Source organism: Anser cygnoides, chromosome 12 (assembly GCF_040182565.1).
Source record: "Anser cygnoides isolate HZ-2024a breed goose chromosome 12, Taihu_goose_T2T_genome, whole genome shotgun sequence".
NCBI lineage: Eukaryota > Metazoa > Chordata > Aves > Anseriformes > Anatidae > Anser > Anser cygnoides.
Window position 1 is genome coordinate 2,541,812 of NC_089884.1, and position 23,871 is coordinate 2,565,682.

The 23,871-nt window shown below is 46.8% G+C and overlaps 1 protein-coding gene across 1 annotated transcript in view; it reads left to right on the forward strand.

Annotated features, from left to right (window-relative positions):
- The first annotated feature begins 2,851 nt into the window (after nucleotides 1–2,851).
- ZCCHC14 (zinc finger CCHC-type containing 14) overlaps nucleotides 2,852–23,871 on the forward strand; it is a 54,402-nt gene continuing 33,382 nt past the window's right edge. The window contains exons 1-2 of the mRNA XM_013197586.3: nucleotides 2,852–3,936; nucleotides 16,802–16,925. Coding sequence (XP_013053040.2) covers nucleotides 3,373–3,936; nucleotides 16,802–16,925 — 688 coding nt within the window. The 5' untranslated portion in view covers nucleotides 2,852–3,372. The remainder of the gene's footprint in view (nucleotides 3,937–16,801; nucleotides 16,926–23,871) is intronic.

Genomic DNA, 23,871 nt, shown 5'->3' on the forward strand with positions numbered 1-23,871 from the left:
ACGAAAGTAGATGCGTCCAGTGTTGAAAAAAAATGGACCTTCTCCCCTTGCCTGACCAGGACATTCAGTAACAGCTTCTCCTTGTGCTGAAAACATGAGAAGAAGAAAATAACTGCGCTCTCGGTTATTATTTACTGATTATTCCAACAAAGTGTCTTCCCCAGCTGTTTGCCTCAAGTGTGCACAAGCAGAATTTGCCCAAAAAGAGAAGGTTAAGGGAACAGGACGGTTTTGGTGCTGAGCTCCTACAGGGCGCAGGCTGCACGGGCACCCCAGCACGACCTTCACTCACAACCCGCTGTCTTGAGCAGGCCGTAACATGAGCCCCCACAAACTTGATTTATTTTGCTGAGGGCGGTTCCTTGCTTTGCCGCTGGCTAGCCAGGAATTCTTGGTGGCTTGTGACAGAATTATATGTCATGCTTCCTTCGGTTTCCGAGGGCTTCATCCAAAGCCACTTCTAATCAGAGAAAAGGCTCCCGGTTCGTACACCACACTTCAGAGTAGAGTTTGCCTTCGTGTCTGGCATCAGGATGGGCAATTTCTGCTCAGGCTGTAAACCACAGACTCGCTCTTTAGCAGCAAAATTCACATCTAACTCGCACTCAGGCACAGGCTTAGACCTAGTTCCCGGGCAGAAAAGTTTAAGCCTCCAACTTGCTACAGACCAGGCGATCATCAGGTAGCTGACTTTGAGCACGGCGTAGTGCTTTCGGGATTAACGCCGGGATAAAGACGTCGATATAAGCAGCAGGGCCACCAGAGGACTTGGCGTCCTTAGGCCGACTGCCTGGCCTGTGCTTCGATTCAATGCAAACCTTTCCTAAGGGACTGAGAGCACTTCCTCTGTTTTCTGCACATCCCTTCCTCCGAGGGACAATACCGGGCACGGCAGGAAAAGGAAGTGCATACGGTTTCCACTGCATGATGGATCGCTACAAGGAGAGCACACAGAGAGGCTCTGGGATTTTCAAGGACCCTCTCACAGCAGGAGCCTGCCACACAGAAGCAGGGTTGTGTAGCCGTACAATATATGACATTATGCAACCCCAGTTAAGCGTCCTTCGGCTGCTTACTCTTGCATTTCAGAAGGACCTCAATAAATGCAGCCGATAGTCTGCGATATTCCAAAGGGAAATAAAAAAGGATAAACTACCGGTATTTGGAATTTTTGTGCTGCAGCAATTCGTCTTGGCAAGGTGTATAATGAGATTTGCAATAAACCCTCGCCCAAAGGAATATGCCTTTTCCTCTTATATGATACCGACAGGAGTGTTCGCACAACTGATGCAAAAGCAAGCAGCCCTCATTTGTGTGTTGTGTGCATCCCGTAAAGTTCACAGGCAATCAGCTCAAGACACAAGGTAATTGTGCTTAAGGAAATACCGACGTTAGCTCTTTTGTTTATCTGTGTTGCAGCGATACTGCACTTCTGCATAAAATAAAAGACACGGTCCCTCCTCCAAGGAGATTACAATCTATGCAATTCAGGGCTGGAACCAGCCGTTGCCTGCCCGGGGCTGCATTTAGATGTTTTCCTGGCCTGCTTCACGTAAAGATCCCCACCCGTACCATTCATCTAGCTGATGCGCAGCCTGGCCACGGGGCTACAACAGGCCCACAACTGAATCCCACAGAAAAACATGAAAAAAAAGGAAATTATGCATCCGCCTCTCGGCTGCTGGATGCCGTCTGTGCAATCTGTAGGCAAATCCAGCTCCGAGGGCAGTAAATCCGCCTCAAATTTTGCATTGCATGCATTGACGCTGCTGCCAGCCAGAATGCTGGCTTAGAAGAGTGGGAACGCGGGGAAAGAATTACCATTTTAAGAGGCCTTTACGGACTCTTTTGTTTCCATACTGTGTTTAGAGACAATCTGAAGTCAACTGCCAAACTGGCTTTGACTGCGGAGGCTGCTTGGTTTGGCGAGGCGACCGCTGGTGCCAGAAGCTTTATTGGGGTTTTGGCACTGGGTGCCCAGCAGCAGCCCATGCCATGCTACGCCCTGCCACCTCCACGTGCCAAATTTTAACATCGTGAAACAGGAAGATGAGGGAACAGGTCACTGCAGCCATGCCCCTGGTGCACCTCATGGCTCCTCACGGTCAAAATGAAGGTGTTTTTGACAGAAAGTGCCAGGAAAAGGGCACCTATCGCGGCACACTGGAAGTGACGAGTACAGGTGAGGAGGAGTCAGTGCAAATGGGGTGCAAATGTGGAAGGTCAGATGTGACTGAGAAAGTCAGTCAGTGTGTGGACAACTAGGTAAGTCGGTCTGGATGGGGGAACCACTAAAGAAGTCAGTCATGATGGGGCACCACTACAAAAATCAGTCAGGATGGGCGACCATTACAAAAGTCAGTCAGGATGAAGGACCGCCAAGTCAGTCAGTCAGGATGGGGCGCCCTGAGGGGACAGCAGGGACAAGCCCTGCCCGGAGGTGGGAACACACCAGAAGCTGCTCAGGCACAGCCCCGGGCCAGGGCCCATCACCACAGGCCCGGCCTCGTCACCACAGCCCCCGGCGGGGCCGGCCCTGTCGGTCACGGCCTCTGCCCGGCCCCTCAGGGACCGCCCCGGGGCTGAGCCCTGCCCCCTCCGCCCCGCCGCACCCAACCGCCGCCGCCGAGCGGCCCCACACAAAAGGCGGCCGTTCCCGCCCCTCCCCTATTTAACGGCCCCTCCAGCCAATCAGCGCCGGGAGGAGGGGCTAAACCCCACCGATCGACCCCCTCGGAGGACGGGAGGCGGGGAGGAGCGTGCCGCCGACCAATCGCCGCCCGCGAGTAGCGCCCTCGTCCAATGGGCGGCGCGGTGGGCGGGGCCTGGCGGCGGGGTCAGGCCGGGAGTGGAGGCGCTCCGCCGCTCCTTTCTCTCTCTCCCCTTCCCTCCGCTCCGCTGCCGGCCCGGGCCTGCTCACCGCGGGATCCCTCCGCCGCGGCCCGGCGGGGCGTGTGCGTGCTGCGGCCCCCGCGGTGCACCTCCGCCCGCTCGCCGCTTACCGGCCGGGGACTACTTCCCGCGGCCGCCTCGCTGCGGGACGGGGCCGGGCCCGGCCGGGGGATGGCGGCGAGCGGCTGAGGCCGGCGGCCGCCCCGCTAGGGACCGGGAGCAGGCGGCGGAGCCCCGCTCCGGGCCCTGCCAGCCGGGAACCCCGCGGCAAGGCCGCGCGGCGGCGGCCGCCTCGGGGGGGGGGCCCGGCCCGGCCCGGCCCTGCCCGCCGCCGGGGGCTGCCCCTCACCGCCGGGCCCCCTGGGCCCCCCTCGGCGAGGAGGGGGCCGGGCGGGGGCTGCGGGCCTGCGGGTTCCCCTCGGGGCTCTGCCCGCGGCCCCCCGGGCGAGCTCGGTGCGGGCCGGGGGCCGTCGGAGCACGATGGTGGAGAAGCGGTGCCCGCGGCTGCAGCGGGACGGGGTGTACCGGTGGTTCTCGGAGCTGCCGTCGCCTCAGCGCGTGGAGTTTCTCTGCGGCCTCCTGGACCTGTGCATCCCCCTGGAGCTGCGCTTCCTGGGGGCCTGCCTGGAGGACCTGGCCCGCAAGGACTACCACTCGCTGCGCGACTCGGAGATCAAGGCCAACAACCCCGCCGACCTGGGCAGCCTGACCAACCTGACGGACGAGGTGGTGCGCAGCAAACTTCTCGTCTCGCTCGCCCTGCTGGGCTCTGCCCACCGCGAGGCGGCCGGGGTGCTGTTCCGCACCCTCACGCACATCGACTCGGTCATCAACAACTATGGGCTGCAGCTCAACGAGGGCCGCACGGGGGACGAGTTCCTGTTGCTCTTCACCATGGCATCCAACCACCCGGCCTTCAGCTTCCACCAGAAGCAGGTGCTGAGGCAGGAGCTCACCCAGATCCAGAACATCATGGCCAGCACCAGCAAGAACCCCAGCACCTCTGCCCTCAACACCATGGCAACCTACCCTGGCTGCCACAAGGTGGGTATCCGGCATTCGCGTGCCGCCGTGGCCTTGCTGCGGGGCGCTCGGTGCCTTCAGCCAGGATTTTAAACCTCCCTTCTTCCTCCTGGTGTGCAGGCGTTCCGGTAGTAAATGGCAGCCTGGGAGGCTGGCAGAGATTGCTCGCCTGGATATGGTGATGGGGGCGGTCAACGGCAGGTGAAATAAAAGGGGCGCGTGGAGTTTTTGCAGGCTCGTGGCACTCGTTGGGAAGGGGTTCCCAAAACGATGGCCAGGCAGCGGCGTAAACGTTAACTGACTGCTTCTGGCCGTGCTTCTGCTGAGGGGGCTGCCCTGCCGGTTGCATGGAAGACCAGCAGTTTATTAGGGGAGATACACATCTAATGTCTCTGGACGTTGGAGCGAGCATCTGGTTAAAAATTTCCCTCGAAGTTGGAAGGGAGAGTCAGCTTTGGAAGTAGCTGTCCAGTGGCAAAGGCGTCTTGCTGGGTCTGGGTTTTGGTTAGGCAAATGCGATGGCCAACGGTTAGGGTTTGACGCTGAACTTCAAGAAACGCGGTGGTTGTCTGTCATCGCGGATCTCCCCGTTATTGATCCTGGTGTCAGTGGTTCGCCATCATTAACTTGCTGTTCGTTCATTCAATTGCCAGCAATTAAGCCAGGCAGTAACGTTTTAAGACGTGCTGTTAGCCATGAGATACGTTACCGACCGCTTAAGTGCTCTTAGCCTGCTACCAATTAGGGAGTCAACCCGGCTCATTGACTGAATTTAACCTGCTTTAAAGTTCAAACCGAGTCCCAAGGCAGTGGGTGCGTGTGATCAGCTAACGGGCTGCAGCTTTTGAGGATGTCCTGACTCAGCCAGCAAATAACCGGTTACCCTTCCGTCGGGAAAGGTGCGGTATACCTGAGGGCTACAGAAATCCCCGTATTGCAATATTATCCTGAATAAAGCTGTTGCTGAGGGCTCCGTGCGGGTTCCTTTCAAGTTAGGATCAAATCTGCCTGAGATGAATTTATGCTTCCCCGAATACAAATTTTCTTCCGTTTTTATGTTTTTTGGTGCTGCTGCTTGAAGTTTAAACTTTGGATGAGTATTATTAAACTTACTGTTTGTCCTTTTATCTTCCCCTCCTGCGTCTTTAAACAGTGCTTGCTTCTGACCCTTTCTTTTAAGGGGAAAGAAGAACAGAGTGTGGGAATGCCTCTCTATTCAGTTTAAGCCTGCATGTGAATAAAATATAGATGGAAAGACTACTTCGTGCAGGACGTAAAAGGGTATAATTAAAACCAGAACGAGCTTCCTTACAGACAGCTAACTACTTGCAACTTCCCTTATTCAAAAGATGCGTGGACCCTGGGTTTGAAAGGGAAGATTGAAAATGACTTGGGAGTTTTCCCAAAATAAGACGAGCAAAAAAGATGAAATTGCACAGGCAGCAATGCTTTTTCGGAGTATCCTTTCAAAGCTTCCGAAATAGTGCTCGTTCTGTGCGGCTGAAACACTCCGGCGCTATTTAAGTCAATCTAAGATGGACGGAGAATCCATCCTCCCATTTCTCCTGCCAGCAGGAAAGTGCACGGTACAGTCACTTGCTTGTTTTTTCTTCTGAGCACGTTGAAGGGTTGTCTCTTAAATACACTTTTTTTTTTTTGCAACTGGTCTTGAAGAAAACCGGTAGCTAAATATAGACCGAGTTCAGAGGGAAGCAGAAAAGGTGATTTTGCTTTCCCTCTCTTGAATGTGCGTTTTGTTTGCACAGATGCAGATTTCCTTTTTTAAAGGTTGTTGAACTTTTTAGATGTTGATAGCTGGGTGATTTTGCTACTTTTAGAGTAAGCAGTTGGCTTGCAACGCAACTTGGATGAAGTAAGTGGAAAAAAACAATGTCTTTCTCCATTCAGCCCTGTTTAAATATGCACAAATAAATTCCAGCGCCGTGCGCTTGGATCTTGTGATGTTACCAAGTTATGTTGTGACAATACTTGTGTTGTAACATCACCTAGAGAAAAACAATGCAGATGTCAAGAGAAAGTGAGCTGCCCTGGGCTGCCGCCTGCCAAGTCCCGCGCTCTTCGTCCTTGTCAGAGCTGGAGGAGAATTTCTTCCCTGGAGCCAGTGCTTTCTCGTCACTCTCGCTGCTTTACTACAGCTTGAGCTACGCTGAGCTGATCCCTGCAGTCAGCGCCGTGCGTAGGGTTGTGTGAAGGCTGCTCCTGAATTCTCGAGTGCGAGTCTGTTCGAGCTCGGCCTTTGGAAGGGAGCAGGAGAAGCGGTCGCCGGTTGAGGTCCTGAGAAACTTTGGGGAGCTGGATGTGCAATGGCGTGCCAGTAGGGAGCTCTTTGTGACCAGGGCTGCTTATCCTTCAGCATTTCCCTTGTGCTGAGTGTGGGAGTAGGGACTGATGTCTGTGTGATTACCTGTTTCTCTGTGTAACTAGAGGTCTGTTCAAATTCTCGATGAGTTACATGTAACGTGCTTTTTTTTTTTCAGGAAGAAGTGACAAAAAACAAAGTGACAAAAGGTTCTGAACAGTGCTCTTCGTTCACTTTGCGGAAACAAATTGAAACGTTCTCCTTCTGCAGTCCATCCCATTAAAATCTGACCCAGCTTGGTCCGAGCTACAGCGTTTTTCCAAAGGATTGCAGCTTGCAATCCTCCTTCCACCTCTCATCTCTTTCAAATATTACAGTAACGTCTCTCCAAAAATACTGTGTATAACGTAGTCAGGTGCGACCCCTCGATACAGAATTACTGCACAGATGTCATGATTCAAGTTGCTTTGGGGTAGGTAACAGCCCTTCAAGTTGGTTAGCGATGCAAATCGCTGCTTTTTTGTTGCCTGGCTGCTGCAGTTGCTGAACGCAAGGAGACTCGAAACAGCTGCCATCAATTTTTGGTTTAACTTTTGATTTAACTGTACAGGAAAAGATGGCTCTAAGTAGGTCAGTAATTATTAGGTTCACGGTTTCTGCTTGATAGTACAAAGTGAGCGTGAAGTTTCTCCGAAGTGGGGAGAACACTGCCCTCTGTGCAGCAGAGAACAGTTTTAGTCTGTGTCAGAAAATGACAACTTCTGCCCCTTGTCCTGTATTTTCTCTTGGTTTTGGGTGGTGTTAATGCTTGCGTGACTTGAGGCGTGGATTCTTCAAACTTCTTCTGTATAGGCATAAAATCCAGGCTTGCTGTACGTTTTTTAGAAACTGAAATGGTGCAAATTGTCTTCAGATGAAGCCCAGGCATACATCTCAAGAACCTTTTAAACCCTTTGTTCTTATGATTAACCATAATGGGTTTATTTTTTAACCGAAAATGTTGCAACTGGGAGTTTTCAGGCCGTTCCTGTGCCTCGCAATGTCTTTATTCAGCTGTCTTTGGTACCTTTGCCACAGAGGCAGAGTGCTTTTCTTGTCGGCAGCCAGAGGCCGGCATCTGAAGGCTCACTTGTGTGGCGCTGGGAGCTGCGGGCAGCTTCTCTCTTCGTAGAGCTGGAGCTGGACGTGTTGGAGCAGATCACAGCTGGGAGCCAAATGTCTCCTGCCACACGTGTGTGTGCGTCCAGCTGCTGGGACAGCAAATGGTCGCTGCTGAGTTGGTGCCCCACAGGGAGGGGAGAAGTCTCAAAGGTGTCTCCGAACATCTCGAACCACCCATTCAGATTTCTGCCCTGTACAACTTGTCAATGAACGCCTTATTTTTTAACTGTGGGTAAAAATGTAGGGTTTATTCATTCTTGGTCGTTTTTTTGGGCTGTAGCGATGCTGTCTTTACACAACCCCTTACTCTTGTCTTGTAGATAATGAACGCCAGGACCTACTTGGACTCTGGAAATCATCTAGACATGATAGGAATCTCTGCATGGGCTGCTGTTTTCTGTCAGGTCTAGTATCAGCTAGTAACGCTGAGGACATCTCTCCCAGAAAAAGAGGGGAAGAGATTTGTGAATCTGCCACCTTGTGTTGCTTAATCCGCTCAGTAAGGCCGTTGTGTAAAAGCAAGGGAAGTAAGCGAAGCTTTGGCCCCTTAGCTCCTGCTCTGCTGGCTGTGAGCTCCCCGGCACAGTCAGGGCAGCGGTCTGGTTGTGGCTTCGGCTGCAGAAGCAGGGTCATAAATAGCAGGAGGTCGGAGCGCTTGTTTGCAGCTGAGAGGAAATAGGAGTCAGTGACACTGCACTTCGTGGCTGTTTCGGGTTGAGGTCTTGTGAATGGGAAGAGGGGCTCCTGCCCAGTCAGCTTCCAAATACTGCACCCATGTCTATTTCCAGTTTATAGCATAAGATGCTATTTTTCACCTGTGTTAATTCCGTAGGCTCATCTAAAACCTAGAAATAACTGAAGGGTGGGGGCTGGAGCTGTGCAGAGCTGGTGGTCTGTTCCATGTACCTTCACTGTTTTCTCGGCACCGTTTGCTGCTGGTGATTCAAGTTCCATCTTCAAAAATCCCCGGATTTTTATTTCGTCTGTGGAATGATGAGCTGGAAAAACACTGCTTGGTAGGTCGGAGCAGAGTCCTTACAGCCCTCGCAGAGTAAGCAGTCCAGCTGTTAAGTGATCTGTCAAGTGCCATTATGGCTTTTAAGCTAGCTTTGTAGGGATGGAATAAATGATGGAAAAACTAAATTTTAGCTTCCTGACCAAGAAAAGGTATTTTACAGCTTTAGTAGATTACCACGTTAATAGCAATTGCTAGCTAGAACTAGGTGTTTATTCATCGATACCAGTAGGTCTGTAGTTGCTCTCTTAGGAATGATTGCATTTTCAAAAAGAGGTGAAACTCAAACTGAGGAGCTCCAGAGGCAGGTCCTGCAGCTTCCAGCTGGTGATGGGTCCAAATCCTTCCTGGGTGTTTAGTGTTCTGGGTGCTTGAGGCAACGTGGATCACGCACTCCTACTGACCCTCCAGTTAGGGAATGCGAGGCTTCCAGTTCTGGCTAATTTCTCACCGGTACCCTTGTTTGGAAGTTGTATCCAGCTTGGTTAAAGTGATTCGGTCTTGGACCTGCGATGATTTCAGAAATGAGCTTAAAATATAAGGGAATCCTTGGAAGACGGTGGTCTCATGCAGTAACGGTATTCGCTACCACCAAATTCATTTTCCATAATCATACGATGTTGTATGATGGACTTGATTTTGAGACTATAAATGAGCGTGCTTGGAAAATGGACTTCACATCCAAAGATCAGGGGCAGAGCAGCCAAAAAAAAAAAAACCCACCACACTTGTGTTGAGCTAATAATGTTTTTTCCGTGAGCTGTTTTCCCTTTTTTTTTTTTTGCGCAGGCTGAATGAAGTTTTGTTTTAGGCGAGCGTTCCACTTTGCTTTTTATTTACTCTTCTCTAGTAATGACCTGGTAAGTGTCAGTTGTCAACCAGACGACGCTGAAGTAGGCCTCATCTCGTGTGGAACAGAAAAATGCCTACCAGGAGGTGCTGTGCGTTTTGAACCTGATTGAAGCAGCGCACAGGCTGTGCGCGGATCCTGCTGGGAAAAGCAGAGCCAGCAGCAGCTAACCGCACCTAACAGGCATGCCAGTGTCTGACTTCAAAGGTGCTGAACAGCATCCTTGTTTGGGAGTATTTAACTGTATGGTTTAGGGTTTTTTTTTTAAAAAAAAAAAAAAAGCTTGAATTGCTAAAACTGAGCTCCTGTGATCGTTTAGGTAGTTATTAGGTACAGGCAGTGCCTGTTTCCAGCAGGCTGGAGCTCTGCGTGTTCCCTGGGACTTCTCGGTGCTGCCGTACCTGTGATAATTCTCTTACACGTGCTGTGGCGAGGAGCAATTTAGTCCCATTGCCATGATTATCCAGTAATAGGTGTTTGAAGGGTTAAACTTTTTAACAGGTGTCCAGGCCAATATGGTGTTTCAGGATTTTTGCAAATAGCTCCAGTAGTCCAACAATAAGATCAATTGCTTAATTAAAATTAAGCTCTTACTCGTAGAGACCTGCCAAATCACAATGATAAATAGTAAAAGTGAACGCTTCTTGTGTGTAATATGAATTCTTTTCCGTGAGCGGTTTTGTTATTTAGGTGGATGCTGAGGAGGGGAAGGAGGGGAAAATCCAAGTCGGTGGACGTGACTTGTCAAATTGCTTCTGCCAACCTCGTTAATTTGGCGATGCTGCAGAGGAGACCGGAGTGACAACGAACAGTTCTACCAGGGAAATGCTTATGGCCTTGTTGCTTGGACTGCACTCCCGCAGATCTTAGAATTGCCTCTGCCTATCCTTTTTCCTCCAAATACACGTCCTGGCCCCGTGGTGGCAGTTTCCCACCCCTGCAGTGGCAACAAAAGCTCAGCAGCTCCAGGTCAGCAGCGTTGACATTGTAAAGGCACATGGCATCAAGGACAAAGGACATGTATAGCAGGTTGGCCCATGCTGCACTCTGAATCCTTGGGAAGTTTAAGGTAATCTTCCCTTCTGGTGACTGCTTTTAGCTTTTGGGAGCATTCAAGTGATGAGGCAGGGATGTACTGGTACATCAGTGCTGGGATGTCAAGCAGGATGGGTTCCAAGGGCTGACTGTAAGGAGGTCCGTGTTCTGGTTTTGAGGTCTTTTTGATGGTTGCTTGGTTTGTAAGATTCAAATTTGAATTGTTTTCCTTCAAAGTAAAAAAGAAAACACCTATCTTGTCATCTGTCTCCTCTGAAATACGCGAGGTGTGCCCCAAGGCTAGAATTGAAGAGCCCTGCGCTAGCGGTGTGGGTGAGCTGCTTGGACTCACGTCCTGCCCAGTCAGTTACAGCAAACCGTGGAAGATCAGGTAGATGAAACAGGCTGTTTTGTAGCTTACTAAACTCATACTTTTTTGTTGTTGTTTTCTTTCTGAGTTTTTCCCATCAGAGTTGAAGCTTTAACTCACAGAGCATCTCTTAAGCAGGAAATCCCCCATCCTCTGCCTGTTTGGCAAGCTCCTGTGGTTAACTATTGGAAATTGCATAGGGGTAGCAAAAAATGCTGCGTTAGCTAAAAGTGAAGAGTTCTGAAACTACACTGCGCTGCTTTGTTTGTTTGGCTTATGGGGTAAGTGCTCATCTTTGCACAAAATAGTTGCCAGGTGTCCTTATGTCCTTAAGTGTTCCTTATGGCTGTCTCAAATGGCATTCAAACACAGCACAATGTAATTGAAGTCCAGTTACTGTGCAGCAGATTTATATTCCTAGTATTAAAGTATTCATAATTCTTTAAGCAAAGGATTTTTTTTTTAGTGGAACTCAGTCTATAAAATACAATTCCGGCTTTTTCGGTCCATCTGCTCTAGTGAATTTGTAGTGGAGCCTTGTAGCAGGTGCGTGATTATCCTGTAGTATTTAAGTACTGCATGCCTCATTTCATTCCAGTAATAGTCTCATAGGACAAAAGCAACCAATCTATTATCCTATTTTATTGTGAAGAGCCTCTTCACCCTTTTGAATTCAAAGATGGATACCTTTTTTTACCAGCTTCCTATGAGAATAGGTGCGGGACCTTTTGTTTCTGTTGATAAACAGGGACGCATCTGACCTGATTGTGCCTGGTGCTTCTTTTTGATGGACACCCTCAGAACTGCGTGAATTTCTAGCATGCAGCACTTCCAGCTGCATTTAGGTTCAACAAAGCAACAAAACGCATCCAAATTTGTGTCGAGGACTTCACGAGGTACGTGAAAAGTTGGGTGCCTGTGGGTGTTCCTTAAACGTTCTTGGGAAGATCAGTAAGACCCTGGAAAAGGCGAATTTCTTAAAATTTTGTGAGTTCTGGTGTGAGAGCATGCAGGTATTCGCGCACAGAAGTAGAAGCAGAACTGGTGCCTGAGGCTGTGGTTTCACAGGCAGCTGGGCACACTAATGGCTTGTTGCTGCTCCATCCTGCTCCTTCAGGTTTTGCAGTCTCACTCGCTTTTGGGCTGCACATCCCTGCGTTGCTCGCTGTTCTTTCTGGCTCAGCCTTAATCTATTGAACAATCTCATGCGTTGGCAGACTGACACTGGAGTGTTAGCAATGCGTTTTTTTTTTTTTCAAATGGTTTGGGAACCTGAGTTACATATCTGCGTTGGCAAATAGCTAATCTGCCTAAGCATGCAGGGGCAGGGGCTGTATCCTTGCCATCAAGCTTCTGCTGGAGCGTTAAAGACCTCGGTGTTAACCTCAAACTAAGCTGCTGTTAATACTCGCTAATATGAAACTTGCAGGAGTCAATGGAGTTGAATTCGGTATCCCAGTTCCTGGGTGCATTCTTGCGTGTTATCTGCTCCGGCCTGAAACACGAGGGCCAATTTTAACTGTGAAAAGCATTTTTGAGAGGGGAGTTCCAGTGGCAAGCAATGGCAGACGCGCTTCTCTGTTGGACTTTCCCTGTACTTCGCTGGCCATTTTTGTAAACCAGCCACCACATGAACAACTTTTCCTGCAGAATGAATTGGAGAATGTGTTCCTGTGTGGCTTTCAGCTGCAGCCATCACATCTTGCTTAACTGACTTTGTTCTTAAAGCTTGTTCACTTTTTTCCCGTGTAATGCATGACCCAGATTTCATGCCTAAATAGGTATAGAAAACGGTATTTTATCCCACTTAATTTTTTTGAGCGAGTTCTGCGCGCAGATCCTATATCATTGTTTGCTTGAATTATAGGTCAGGTTACATTGTAGGTAGCAAGCCATGTTGATTTGTTAGTGTTGGCTCCATTTCAAACTAAGTCAGCAAAGACCTTGCTATTAAACCATATATTTTCTGCGTTCTGTTTAGTTATTCTTAAAAGGAACGCGTAATTGTTTTGGTTTTAAAAAAAATGATAATTCTCACCACATTAAGTTTGACCTCTATCAATCCTGTTCTTTTTATGAAAGGCTTTCCTATATGAAATAGCTGCTAGGCGCTGTCCCTGGGGAGCACAGCTAACACTTACTGAGTCTGGCTTCAGAGATTTTGCCTTTTTTGTATTGACTTCAGCTGTTCTTCTGTCTTCCTGGTGGCAGAGCCCAGTTGAGGCAGCAGTCACTGAAAGAGAAACGGCACCTGCTGAGGTGGCTGCTCCTGGTCGTTTTGTTATGTGGTCTTTGCTGCCTGCTTTCTGCTGGGTGAAGGATTTAGGAGAGCTTTCCAGAACCTGCTTGCTCTTTCCAGAACCTGCTTGCTCTTTCCTAAGAAAAACCTGTGCCTGTTGGTGTGTCTGATGCCGAGGAGGAAATCACTGCGCTCTGCCGAAAAACGCGTTTGGCGGTCAAAAAGGGGAAAATGTGATAATGGTCGAAGGTCTGGCCGTGACTTCTGATACCTTGACATACTTGATATCCTCAGCCCGCGAGTCCAAAGCAGCCGTTTCTGTTCCTGGCTAACCGCTGGGGGCTTTGGGAGCAATCTGATCTGGGGTGCGTGGTGGGAAGGATGCGCTCGTCGCAGCCGGTGGCAGCTTTGCTGATGTCTTCACTACTATGGAGCATGAGGCACAGAAGAATTTGGGCTGAACCTCAGCCAGTCATTGGGGATGATGAATTTTTCTTTGTTATTTTTGAGCGTGGCTACTGCTTTAGCTTGAAATTCAAGAGACAGGCTAGCTTTTTAATCTGGAAAATCAAAATTTATCTGTGAGCCAGGTGCTTTGCTATGGAGGGAGTGTCACAAATGTAGAGTTAAGTAAAAGAAGGCTTAAGCATCTCTTCTGCACCCATTTGAGTGCATCTTCTGGAGTCACTGGGTGAGCCCACAGGCCACTGATGTCGAGACAAGCTGTGAATAACCTAATGAAGGAGGGGATGTGTGTGTCACAGGGCTCTTCTCCCCTCCCTTTGCAAAACACAGTCCAAAGTCTGGAAATAGGTGTAGTGAAGAATCTTTTATTGCTTTATCTCTCCAGGATTGCTGTTGTATCTGATTAGTCTTCATGGCCTGTTTCTGCTAATGAGCTCAAAAAGAATTTCATTTGAAAATCCGGAGTCCTCTCTTCAAACGTCTGATGCTGTGACCCCTTAGACCTTGAATGATTTGTGACTGTTTCTGCTTTTATAGGAGGTCACTTCTGTGGTTTTGTGGAGATATACAGCCTGCCTATTTCTGTCTTCTGTGAAAGTTAGTGCCTTACTGCGGACTCTTACTGCTTGAGAAAACAAGCCTTTAGCAGTTCTGGAACAGCAGATCCTTATTCTTTAATGGCATGCTGTCTGTCTTCAGAGACGTTAGAGCCTAAAAGGTCCAAAGCTCAAACCCCGAAGCTCACCGGAATGCCCTGCTTTATTTAGAAACCAGTGCCTTGTTAGAAATTCTGTTTTTAATCAGGGGTTGGTGCTCAGCCCAAGGCAGGGGTTACAGCAGCGTTTAGATACGGTGGATATTCCTCCTGGAAGTTGTCTGAAATTGAGTTTCTGCAGTTTGGTTCGGTGAAGTCCTTCCTGGGCATCTACTGTTAATCTTTCACGAGTGTTCCTCCCAGCCCTCCAAGGACAGTAACTTCAGCAGTTCACAGCTGATGGATTGTTCCCGTGTTTTGCTTGGCCTCCTTTTATAAAAAAAAAAAAAAAAAAAGCTGTTATATCTTTGGAAATAAATCTCCGATTTGCGAAATATTTTTCATTAATTCACTTTTCGTAAACAAATCCAAACCTTCGCGATATTGGTATGTTTAAGTCAGTGGAAAAAATGATTTGCAGCCTGGAACAAAAGTTTTGAGCAGGCGGAGATTCGCTTGGTTGTAACACCATTCAGCTCGCTAACGAAGGGCTCCATTTGGAACTAATCAGAGCTTTGTGATTGTTCTAGGCCAATTTGAAGCTGCTTTGCTTTGATGTGTGCCTGAATCCGAAAGTATATGAGCTCAGTCAGGACATATGGGCTAAATTAATCTCTACCGAGCACACAAAAATTAAATCTTCATGGAAAGAATGGGAGGTTATTTATAAACAAAATGCGAATTTCCAACTGCACGTGATGCTTATTGTAGGGACAGTGGAGAGAAGGGAACGCAAGATATCTACTAATATATTGTGATGAAAACTGCTTGTTTAGAGACTTTTCTGAAACCACATGCCTACGTTCTTATTCGCTTTCAAGTATAATTTTTATTTGCTGATAGTTCTGAGTGCTTAGGATCTGGTTATTTAGGATAACATAGTCTTGCCTGAATCTCATTTTTGAGCTTTCTCCGATATTTAGTTGCCCTTCTGAATCCTTCCCTTGCCAGGAGGACGGCGGTGACATTGCTCAGCCCGCTGGAACTTCCCCTCAGCAGCAATCCGCTGGAGTGAGTTTAATGAGCTCCAGGAAAGAAACAGTGTGAGATAAGCTCTTTGGAAAAGGCTGACTTTGGCAAGGAGATTTAAATTATCTCCCCATTCCTTCAAGCTTAACGTTTAATTGGTCGTCTTTTTAATGCGCAAGCTTGATGCTAAGTTTTTCTTATTGGTGAAAAACTGCTAGAGAAGTGTACAAATAAACTTTTTGGATCAAAAAAGCAGACTGAAGGTGCCGAAGGGGATCAGGTGCTTGTAATCCTGCATTCTTCTGATGCTCAGCTGTCTTTCTGGATTGATTTCTTTGGTGCATTTGTAAGTTTTTTTTACGAATGCATGTATACGAAATCTTCCACTCGTGCCCCTGCCTTAAAATGTGCATACAAGTCTATAAATGTCAGCCTTTAAATGGAGCTTACAATAGCTAATTGTATAAAATCAGGGATGTGCTATTTTTGACTCGCAATGTGTGTTCTGATTGATGTCAATCTGTAAGGCTGATGGCGGGGTGAGCAAAGGATTGTTTTAAGTGTACATCGTCCCAGTTAACCAGGGTCCGAGTGAGCCGGGTTGGATGCAGGGAACTAGTCTTGGTATTAGTTACCATCAGCAAAGGGTGGCTTGTATCAGGATGCACTCTTTCTCCTGTCATTTGTGAAAGGCTAAAATCCCCGTTCAGTTCTAATCACAGCTCTACGTGCTATAGGATTTCACGTTAATTCGAAATGTGGCAATTGAAACCCAAGCAATGCATTAGTATGAGTGCTTTTGGTAGCCTTAACTACCTCTTTACAGCACATTTCCCTCTTTCAGCTGCTTACACCCTCGTGTTCAGTACTGCTAACGTAACTGTTCATCCACTTCTGCTTTTCATTACCTAGAAAACAAGAGAGTAATTGCCGTGCTTATGAGGCAGGCGTTGAATGTTTTGCCACAAGTAATAGACGTTGTTGTGTTGCTGCATAATTGTGAATGGCCTTGTGGACAGCAGCTAAAGCGGGCAGTGTTCGGTTCTGCTTTTTCTAATGACTTATGTTTCTGCAGTTTTAAGTAATGGTGGAAATAGGTTTCTTATGGTGAATGCAGATAATAAGGTACATATTAGGCCATGAAGTCTGTTCTGATGATGCAGCCCACTGCTCGGGCATCCTTTGTGCAATTCTTCCTTGAAATATGATCGTGATAGCAGTCTTTCAAATGGCAAAGACAAGAATTAGCTTTTCTCTAAATTGGACTTTGTTCCTCGCAATCCATGTGGAAATACTTTGAAATGCCTTCAGTCTGCATCTGTGCAGTTGGACGACAAAACGTGAAAATGACTGATGCTTTTCAGGAGCCCTTTTTCCCCGGGTTTTCTTGCTGAAGAGTTAAGAACTGCAGCGCAGAGAGGTTAATGGTCCTGCAATATCTCCGCGATTGACTGCTGTGTGACTATTGTTTAACAAAGAATTATACTATAAGTAGCTTTATAGATTATCTTGGCTAATCTAGATTTGTGAGTAGCTGCTGACTAAAACAACTTCCCTGAACTGTTACTTGTGGAATATCAATAGTGACGCCGCTTGGTTTTGGAAGCATACATCTCGCTGCCTTCAAAGCAGCCCTGCTCACCCTGGAGGAACGTGCGGTGTTTGAGCACCTCGGTTTATTAAACTGGATTTTTGTTTTTCTTTCCAGGTCACTCCAAGGTCCGAGACCCCCATAAACAGTGTCAGTAACAGTTTGGAAAACGTCCTACATACATCAACACATTCCATTGAGGAGTCATTACCCAAGAGGCCTTCAGGGAAACACTCCAAAGGTTGGTCCTTTTCTGCATGCCTACTTCCCACGGGGGGAAAGAATTTCTATCTCTTTATGGCCACTGGCCTTACTTTAATCGATTGGAGACTGGAGTTTTGCTACTGTAATTCTGGGTTGGGTTGAGCAAAGGAAGTCAGAAGGGCAGTTTTTAGGAAGTGTTGCAGTACCGGTGAAAAATGGTCAGCGAGAGACGAGTATGCTTATTCTGCTGGGAAATAAGCAGGAATGTTGCTTGTGGGTTGAAATACCAGCTGACCTCTCACCAAGTGTTATATTCTCAAAGTGAATCTCTGACGCTCCATCCCTCATCCCCATCTTAGCAGGTTATATCTTGGATGAAGTGTAGGGTGATGCATTGCGTTACTGAAGAGAAGGCATTTAAAGCAGCAGCTAGGCTGCCACTTGCTGCTTCTTCACTCTTGGTTCCCAAGAATTTTTAAATAAGAAACTGGGGGAAGAAGAGGTGAGTATAGCAGAGCTTGAGCTTTTTTCTCAGCACTCTTTTGCCCCCTTACTTCCAACCTCAAAACACTGAATGTTGGTACGTAATAAGTCTTTTATTTTTGACATGTTATATTGCTTACTGGCCTGGCTAAAAACGGGGCTTAAATTTGAGCTAATAAGTATGCATTCGGTGTCTACACTCTGAGCTGTGATTATAAATATTAAAACATCTAGGTTAAACAAAAATGCTCTCGGTCACATCTTAATGCATTCAAAAAGCACTGTTAAGCGAGGATGTTCTTGAAACTGCAAGCTGCTGTTTGTGGAGTCGAGCTTCTGTGAACTCTTTGTAGGGTTAATAAAAATAGCTCTACGGTAGAATTAATTAATTAATGCAGGTGAAATCCACCGTCACATCAGCACTAGTACTTTGCCTTCAAATGTCATTATAAATATTGTCACAGACCACATAAATTGTTCCTTGATTTGCAGTTGCTTTTCAGAGTTTTGCTTCCTTGTCTGCCACTGCCTTGCTGCATAACCTTGCAAATAAAAATAGCTTAATACAATATACGCTTTGAAATTCTTGATCGTAATTTGTCTTCCACTTTGTGTGGAAGCAGAGAATCTGATACGGTTTGGAAACAGTTAAACATCCCAAGGAAATGTCGTTAACTTGCCTCCGCTGGACCTCCTTTTGTGACATACTCAACTATAATCCCAATAGCTGTAAGTAGCAATCATTTTTTTTACAGCAGAATAATGCTGTAAGTAGCTATTTCTCCAGCTGTAAAAGCTATCAGGATAGAAAAAAAATGCAACACTAAGCAGAAGCATGGCTAGGATGGTGGCTTTCATCTGATAAAAATAGGACAAGGTTCAACACTGTTTTCAGTTGTACTCAGTGATTGCTGTTCCAGTACTATATATGCCAAGATTAGTCATGGTACGCTGTGAAAATTAATTATGTTTTCCTCTGATCTGTTTTTCCCTTATAGGATACCTGCTTAGTTTTCAGGGACCGTAGTTTTTTTTAATTTAGAGATTGCCTTAGTGGTAGCTGGTAAAAGGAGCCGTGGAACAAATACAGTTGTTTTTAGTACCTGATACTCTGCTTTCTGGTTCACCGGCAGCAAAAATTACTTTTTTTTTGCTCCTGGATCTATGATAGTCTGTATGGTGGTTCTTCTTAAGGCTGGAGTAAAACTGAAGATTACTTGTCAGCCTGGGGCCACCACGGAGCTTCTACATGTTTCTAATTCTCTTAGCAAATAGCAATCTCTTAATTTAGTAGGATCTGCTAACTTTTTAACCTGGAGTGCATGAAATTCAGTTACAAGAATAGGGGTTGGACGGGTTGCTTGACCACTTGACCAGTTGCATAATTCCAAAACAAGACTCACTGGCAAATATCAACACATCTTGAGAGGACATTTTCTTGTTTGTGGCCAGAAATAGCGAGCTGCTTGAGTTTGTCGTTCTTGGCCAAGTACTGGAGCTGGAGGTGTCTCGGTTAAAAAGGCTGTGGCTGAGGCAGAAGAAAAATGAGAGGTCTCACTAAAGATGCACTTTCCGTTGTCTTGGATTAGAGACAGAGGTTGCATTAATCCGATGAATGGTTTTAATCCTGACGTGTGGAAATTCAGTGCTGTCACTTACTGTGGCTGTAGCAGAGCAGTGAGTAGCCTTGTAGTAGGCAAGGCATGAAAGCCATCAGGCACTGTGTTTTCCTTAATCCACACCTTGAAACTACCTTTTAGGTTCAAATATTTCATCTTTTGCCATGGGAAAGAGCTGAAGAACAGAGTATATGAGAGCTGAGTACCCTAACAAACTGGTGTAGGTCTGCATGCACGTGTGTTTGCATTAAGTGGCTGGCTGGAAGCATTCACGCGTGCTTCGCCTCGAAACTTGTCAAATACTCAACTTCTGAATAATCGCACCATCCTAGCTGCACTGGATATTGCTGTCTGGGGAACCAAATATTTAAAATGAGCAGCAGGCTGGGAGCCCATACACTGCACCTTTCATTTCGGGGCCCCTCTTTGGGATCACTGTCGGGCATTGGGGTGCTGGTGGGTTGTTGGGACTGGTGGCCCCTATATAGCAAAAGTCACCGATTTCTCTCTGCTGGTCATTCGGTCTCAGCTAAAGCCGTTTACTCTTCTGTACCTGTTGACATAAGCATGTCAGCAATCTGCTTTATCTGGGCTTGCTTTCATAAAATAAAGTTGAAAGATTGAGCCTGTGTAAGTTCTGTATCTGTCGGTACAGATGGGCATTGGCGTACAGTGGCGTAGGTCTTAGGAAGTCAAATAGCTGAACTTTGCAGTAGTAATGTGCTTTTTTCTTATTTATGGTCAGTGACTTTGGATCATTCGGATTTGTTTTCACAGATGTGGAAGTAATCTTAACTGGAGGTAGCTTTGGGAAGCGGAGCCCCTCAGTCCTCTCAGGGACTAGCTATCGTTTTTGTGCTTGTAAGCTGCGGGCAGGTTTATTTACAGGCTTGAAGGTATTGACAGATCTCGCTGGGCAAGGAGAAGTGAGGCAAATACAGGTAGACTCCTGTGTTACATGTTATTGAGATTTCAGCAGGGATGTGTTGCTAGCTCTTTCTCTTTTCCCCCGTTTCCAAATTGCAGCGAGGTTTTAAATGCGCCCTTAATGCTGATCCAAACAAAGCCATGGGATCCAAATGCAAGTTGGGCATTTTTTGCATACTGGGCGAGCAGTGCCACGCCGTCCTCCTCGTGTTGCCTGAGGCTTTTTTCTCCGAGACTACAAGAACTGAAGTGGTGCAAACGTAGCTGCAGAAGGTGTCGATGTCTGCTTGATTCCAGTTTCAAAGATGAGATTTCATGCTTGAAATTGCTTGCCTGGCGGGCATGTACTTCCAGCAGCAGTGCAGCTGTGCAGGGGTGGTCCTTTCTGTAGGCAGCCTTGTGTTGCTGAGCACGGTGCAATGAAGTAAGCGGTCGTGGAGGGATTCTGACAAAGGCACTAAAGCTTGTCTTAAATTTAGGATTTTATTCCACTTTTTATAGGGAGCTACCTTAAAGCTTCTCTCCCAGTAGCAAGCGACCCAGGTGACTGAAGGAGGTCACTGGTTGAAAATAGGATATTAACGAGCAACTTTTGTTTTGCAGGCAATCCTGCTACGGTAGGGAATTTCAGTCCCTAAGCCAAAGTCCAGAAAGAGCTCGTTTGACCTATGGGAAGCCCCATTCACAGAGCTAATTTGTAACAAGCCTATGGATCTAAAGTTCTGACCTCCCGCGGCCATTCCCAAAGGAGAATAGCTATGGTAATCAAATCTGAATGGAAAATTCAGCTTCAAAAAAAAAAAAGGCAATAGTAATTTCCTGTACACCAGAGATGTTATTAATTACTTACTGTAATGTTCCGAGCAGAGCGATTTGGCCATTACATGGATAGCACTGTAGGCAAGTAATACTTGGTGCATGTGACATTTCAGCAATGTATTATACGTGGTCAGTGACCACAGCATATTTTCCAAAAGCACAGTGGAATAAAGTACATTACACCAGATGTTGAAGTGCAGAACAAAAGAATCTTTCTTATAAAGGCGACGTAAGCTGTGCAGTGTTACAGTACGGAGACTGCAATCTAGGGAGGCAATTTCTCCTAATGCTGGGTGAAATTTTGATTTGTCACAGCCCCTGTTCTGAATTTTCTGCAGTGAAAGTTCTCTGTTGGTATTTTTAAGATGCTCATTACTGTTACGAGGCTTTGCAGGTGGCAGTTACCACTGTTTTCTTCCACAAAACAGTCTGGGAGACGGTTTCCTTGACTGAACCAGCCTAACTTTGTGCGAAGTGACAAAAATTCCCCTATCCTTGCTTCCTGTCTATTTAAATTATCTTTCCTTTCTGCCGTTGCCGCACAAAACCTCAGAATTGTCTCCGAGCCAGTCTGCTTTCAAATGAAGCAACTGTTGAAACACGATCCTTGTACAGTGAAGCTGAATCAAAATTCTTGCGCCACATGCATCTAATGATAGGCACAAACTGCTTTCTGTGGATGGGGAGGAGTCGAGCTTTTAGATGTGAAATGGGTACAGTGGGCTTTATGCTACAATCTGTACTCCATTTAGGAGTTCTGCTGAGCACAGGAAAACTTCTCGCTTAATTGGAGTTGTGCTCTCTGTCCATGTCAGGGATCCTGCAGAGCCTTAGCAGTGACCCGGGCTAGAATAAATGCGCATGGCTAAAAGGAGGGAAAAAACAAACTTTAGGGAAAGCGCATCTCACTAATGTATCGATCTAATTTTGGACTGATACTGTGACGTACAGTGTGTGCTTGCTTGCACTAATCCTGTTGACCTCAGGTGGTATGAGTTGCAGGTAGGTTAAGCTGAGTGTTAGGTGCAGCAAGCTGTGTTACCTAAACTGTTTAATTAAAATAGTTGGCAGAAATGTGTGGTGTAAGCAATCCAGAACCTCTAACAACTCTTCTACTACCCAATTTATTTCCCTCAACAAAATACATTTGATCCTGCACCTCTTTGTCTCCCACTTCCTTGACTCATCCAAAAGAAACTCAACTGCGGGAGCACTTAGTAAATGACAATCAACAGTCTTTTCCTCCAGAAATGTTTGATGCCAGTTGTTCAGCCTATTGGGGGCAGGATGAAGATATTTGGGGTAGGGGAAGCCCTGAGATCCTTTTGGTCCAGGGTCCAGACTTTGTAGTGCGTTGTTCAGTGTCTGCTGTGTAGCTTGGGCAGTTCTATTTTTAAGGGAATACATCATCTCCAACAATACTGGGTCAACCACTGTTAGGGTAGGGCTTATAGAAATATTTAGGCTATGGTAATCCTTCAGGAAAAATCTCCCTGGACCAACTGTATATAATTTTTCACCTGTTTGTGTATGTCCTTGTTCGTTTTATCCTTGAGGTAGAGCAAGCTCCATTTCTAAACCACAGCAACGTGGCTGGTGTTAGAGCACACGCAAGGCATCCCATACCCGACTTCTGTCTCTGATACACTGGTTTGGAGGATCAAGAATTTGGAGTTAATTCTAGCAATCGAGGATTAGCGTATTTGGGGAAAAAAACAAGTTTTGATGTTGCATATTTTCCCCACTGCCTGAAGATGGCTGCGTAAATCATTCATTGCTGTGGGCATTGCTGTGCCAAGGCACAAGGGCAGAGGGCAGAGCAGCAGCGAGGGTTTGGGGTGAAAAGCAGGGTTTGGAGTGAAAAGCAAGGTTTGGGGTGCAAAGCAGGGTTCTGATGAGCCCACTGCGTGCGGTGGTTGTCAGCGTAACTCCTTGCGCTGGGAGGGGATTGAAATTTCAGAACTTACTGTAAGGTGGAGAATGAGTCGTGTAGGACTTAAAGAAGACAAAAGCGAACGTAACTGCTGGTTCTTGTTTCCTGGCAATTCCTGCCGCCGTCTCATGGCAAGGAGCTCTCGGGGAGTAGACGTTTGGCTGTGCCACTTGAAGACTGAGCAAGGGATGTGTGAGATGTTCAGAAATGCTCAGCTGTTCGTCGCATCTCTTTAGAAGTTAACACCCTTTAACATCTGGAAACGTCTGATTGAATTCACTTATTCCACCGCCGTGGTAAACAGCGATACAAGGATTAAAAATAATTGGCTTGCTTATTCTAGGTTTACATTTTCCCTAAACTAAATTGGGCAAAACAAATCGCTTCAGAGGAGAAAATAGTAGTGATTCACCTGCATTCTTGGAAAGCAGTCTTCTTGCCTATTTTTTTCTCTCACCGGTGTACTAATATCTGAATAACAATGTTCTGTCAACAGGTAGCTGGAGTTTTTAGAGGTACGTGCATACGCAAGTTAGAAATGTTAACTCACAGATTTTTGAGTCCAGAACTGAAAATGTATAAGAACGTAAATTTTAAGAGGTTTCTTGTCTTTTGCTATCAGCATTAGAGCTCTCATGTTGGAGCATTCTTCTGCGGATGTGGGAGGCTGGCAATTTTCGGAGGAATCTGCCACCACTGCAAGGAAAAGATAGCAGATATTGCGGGACTTGAGATAACGTTCCAGAAGTCGGTGGTATGGGGAACTGGAAACAATAAATTCTGGCTTCAGGCAGGGCAGCAAGTCACAGGAGGAGATGCATTCGTTCTCATTAGTACGGAGCAGTGACGTGACATACTGGTCTGGTTTGAAAGCAAGAAGGTGGGTGGAAAGGAAGGATGAGAACATTTCACTAAGTTGTTTACTTTGCCAGCAATTTTCTTTGCTTCCTCTGCTATTACTGCAAATATTTCTCTGCTCTGCTTCCGTTCCCTTTAATATGAAAGTGACCTTATTTTGTACATGACAACACTTTATTTTCATAGAAGTGATCATGATTTCTCACATTTAGTACTTGGCGTGAGGGAACAGATGGACTGCGAGAAAGAAACAACTAATGTAATACTCAAGCTAGGGAGAGACCTTTTGCAAATGGTAACTGAAGGACACGGGCAGCGAGGGGAAGAAACTGGCTGAGTGTTGT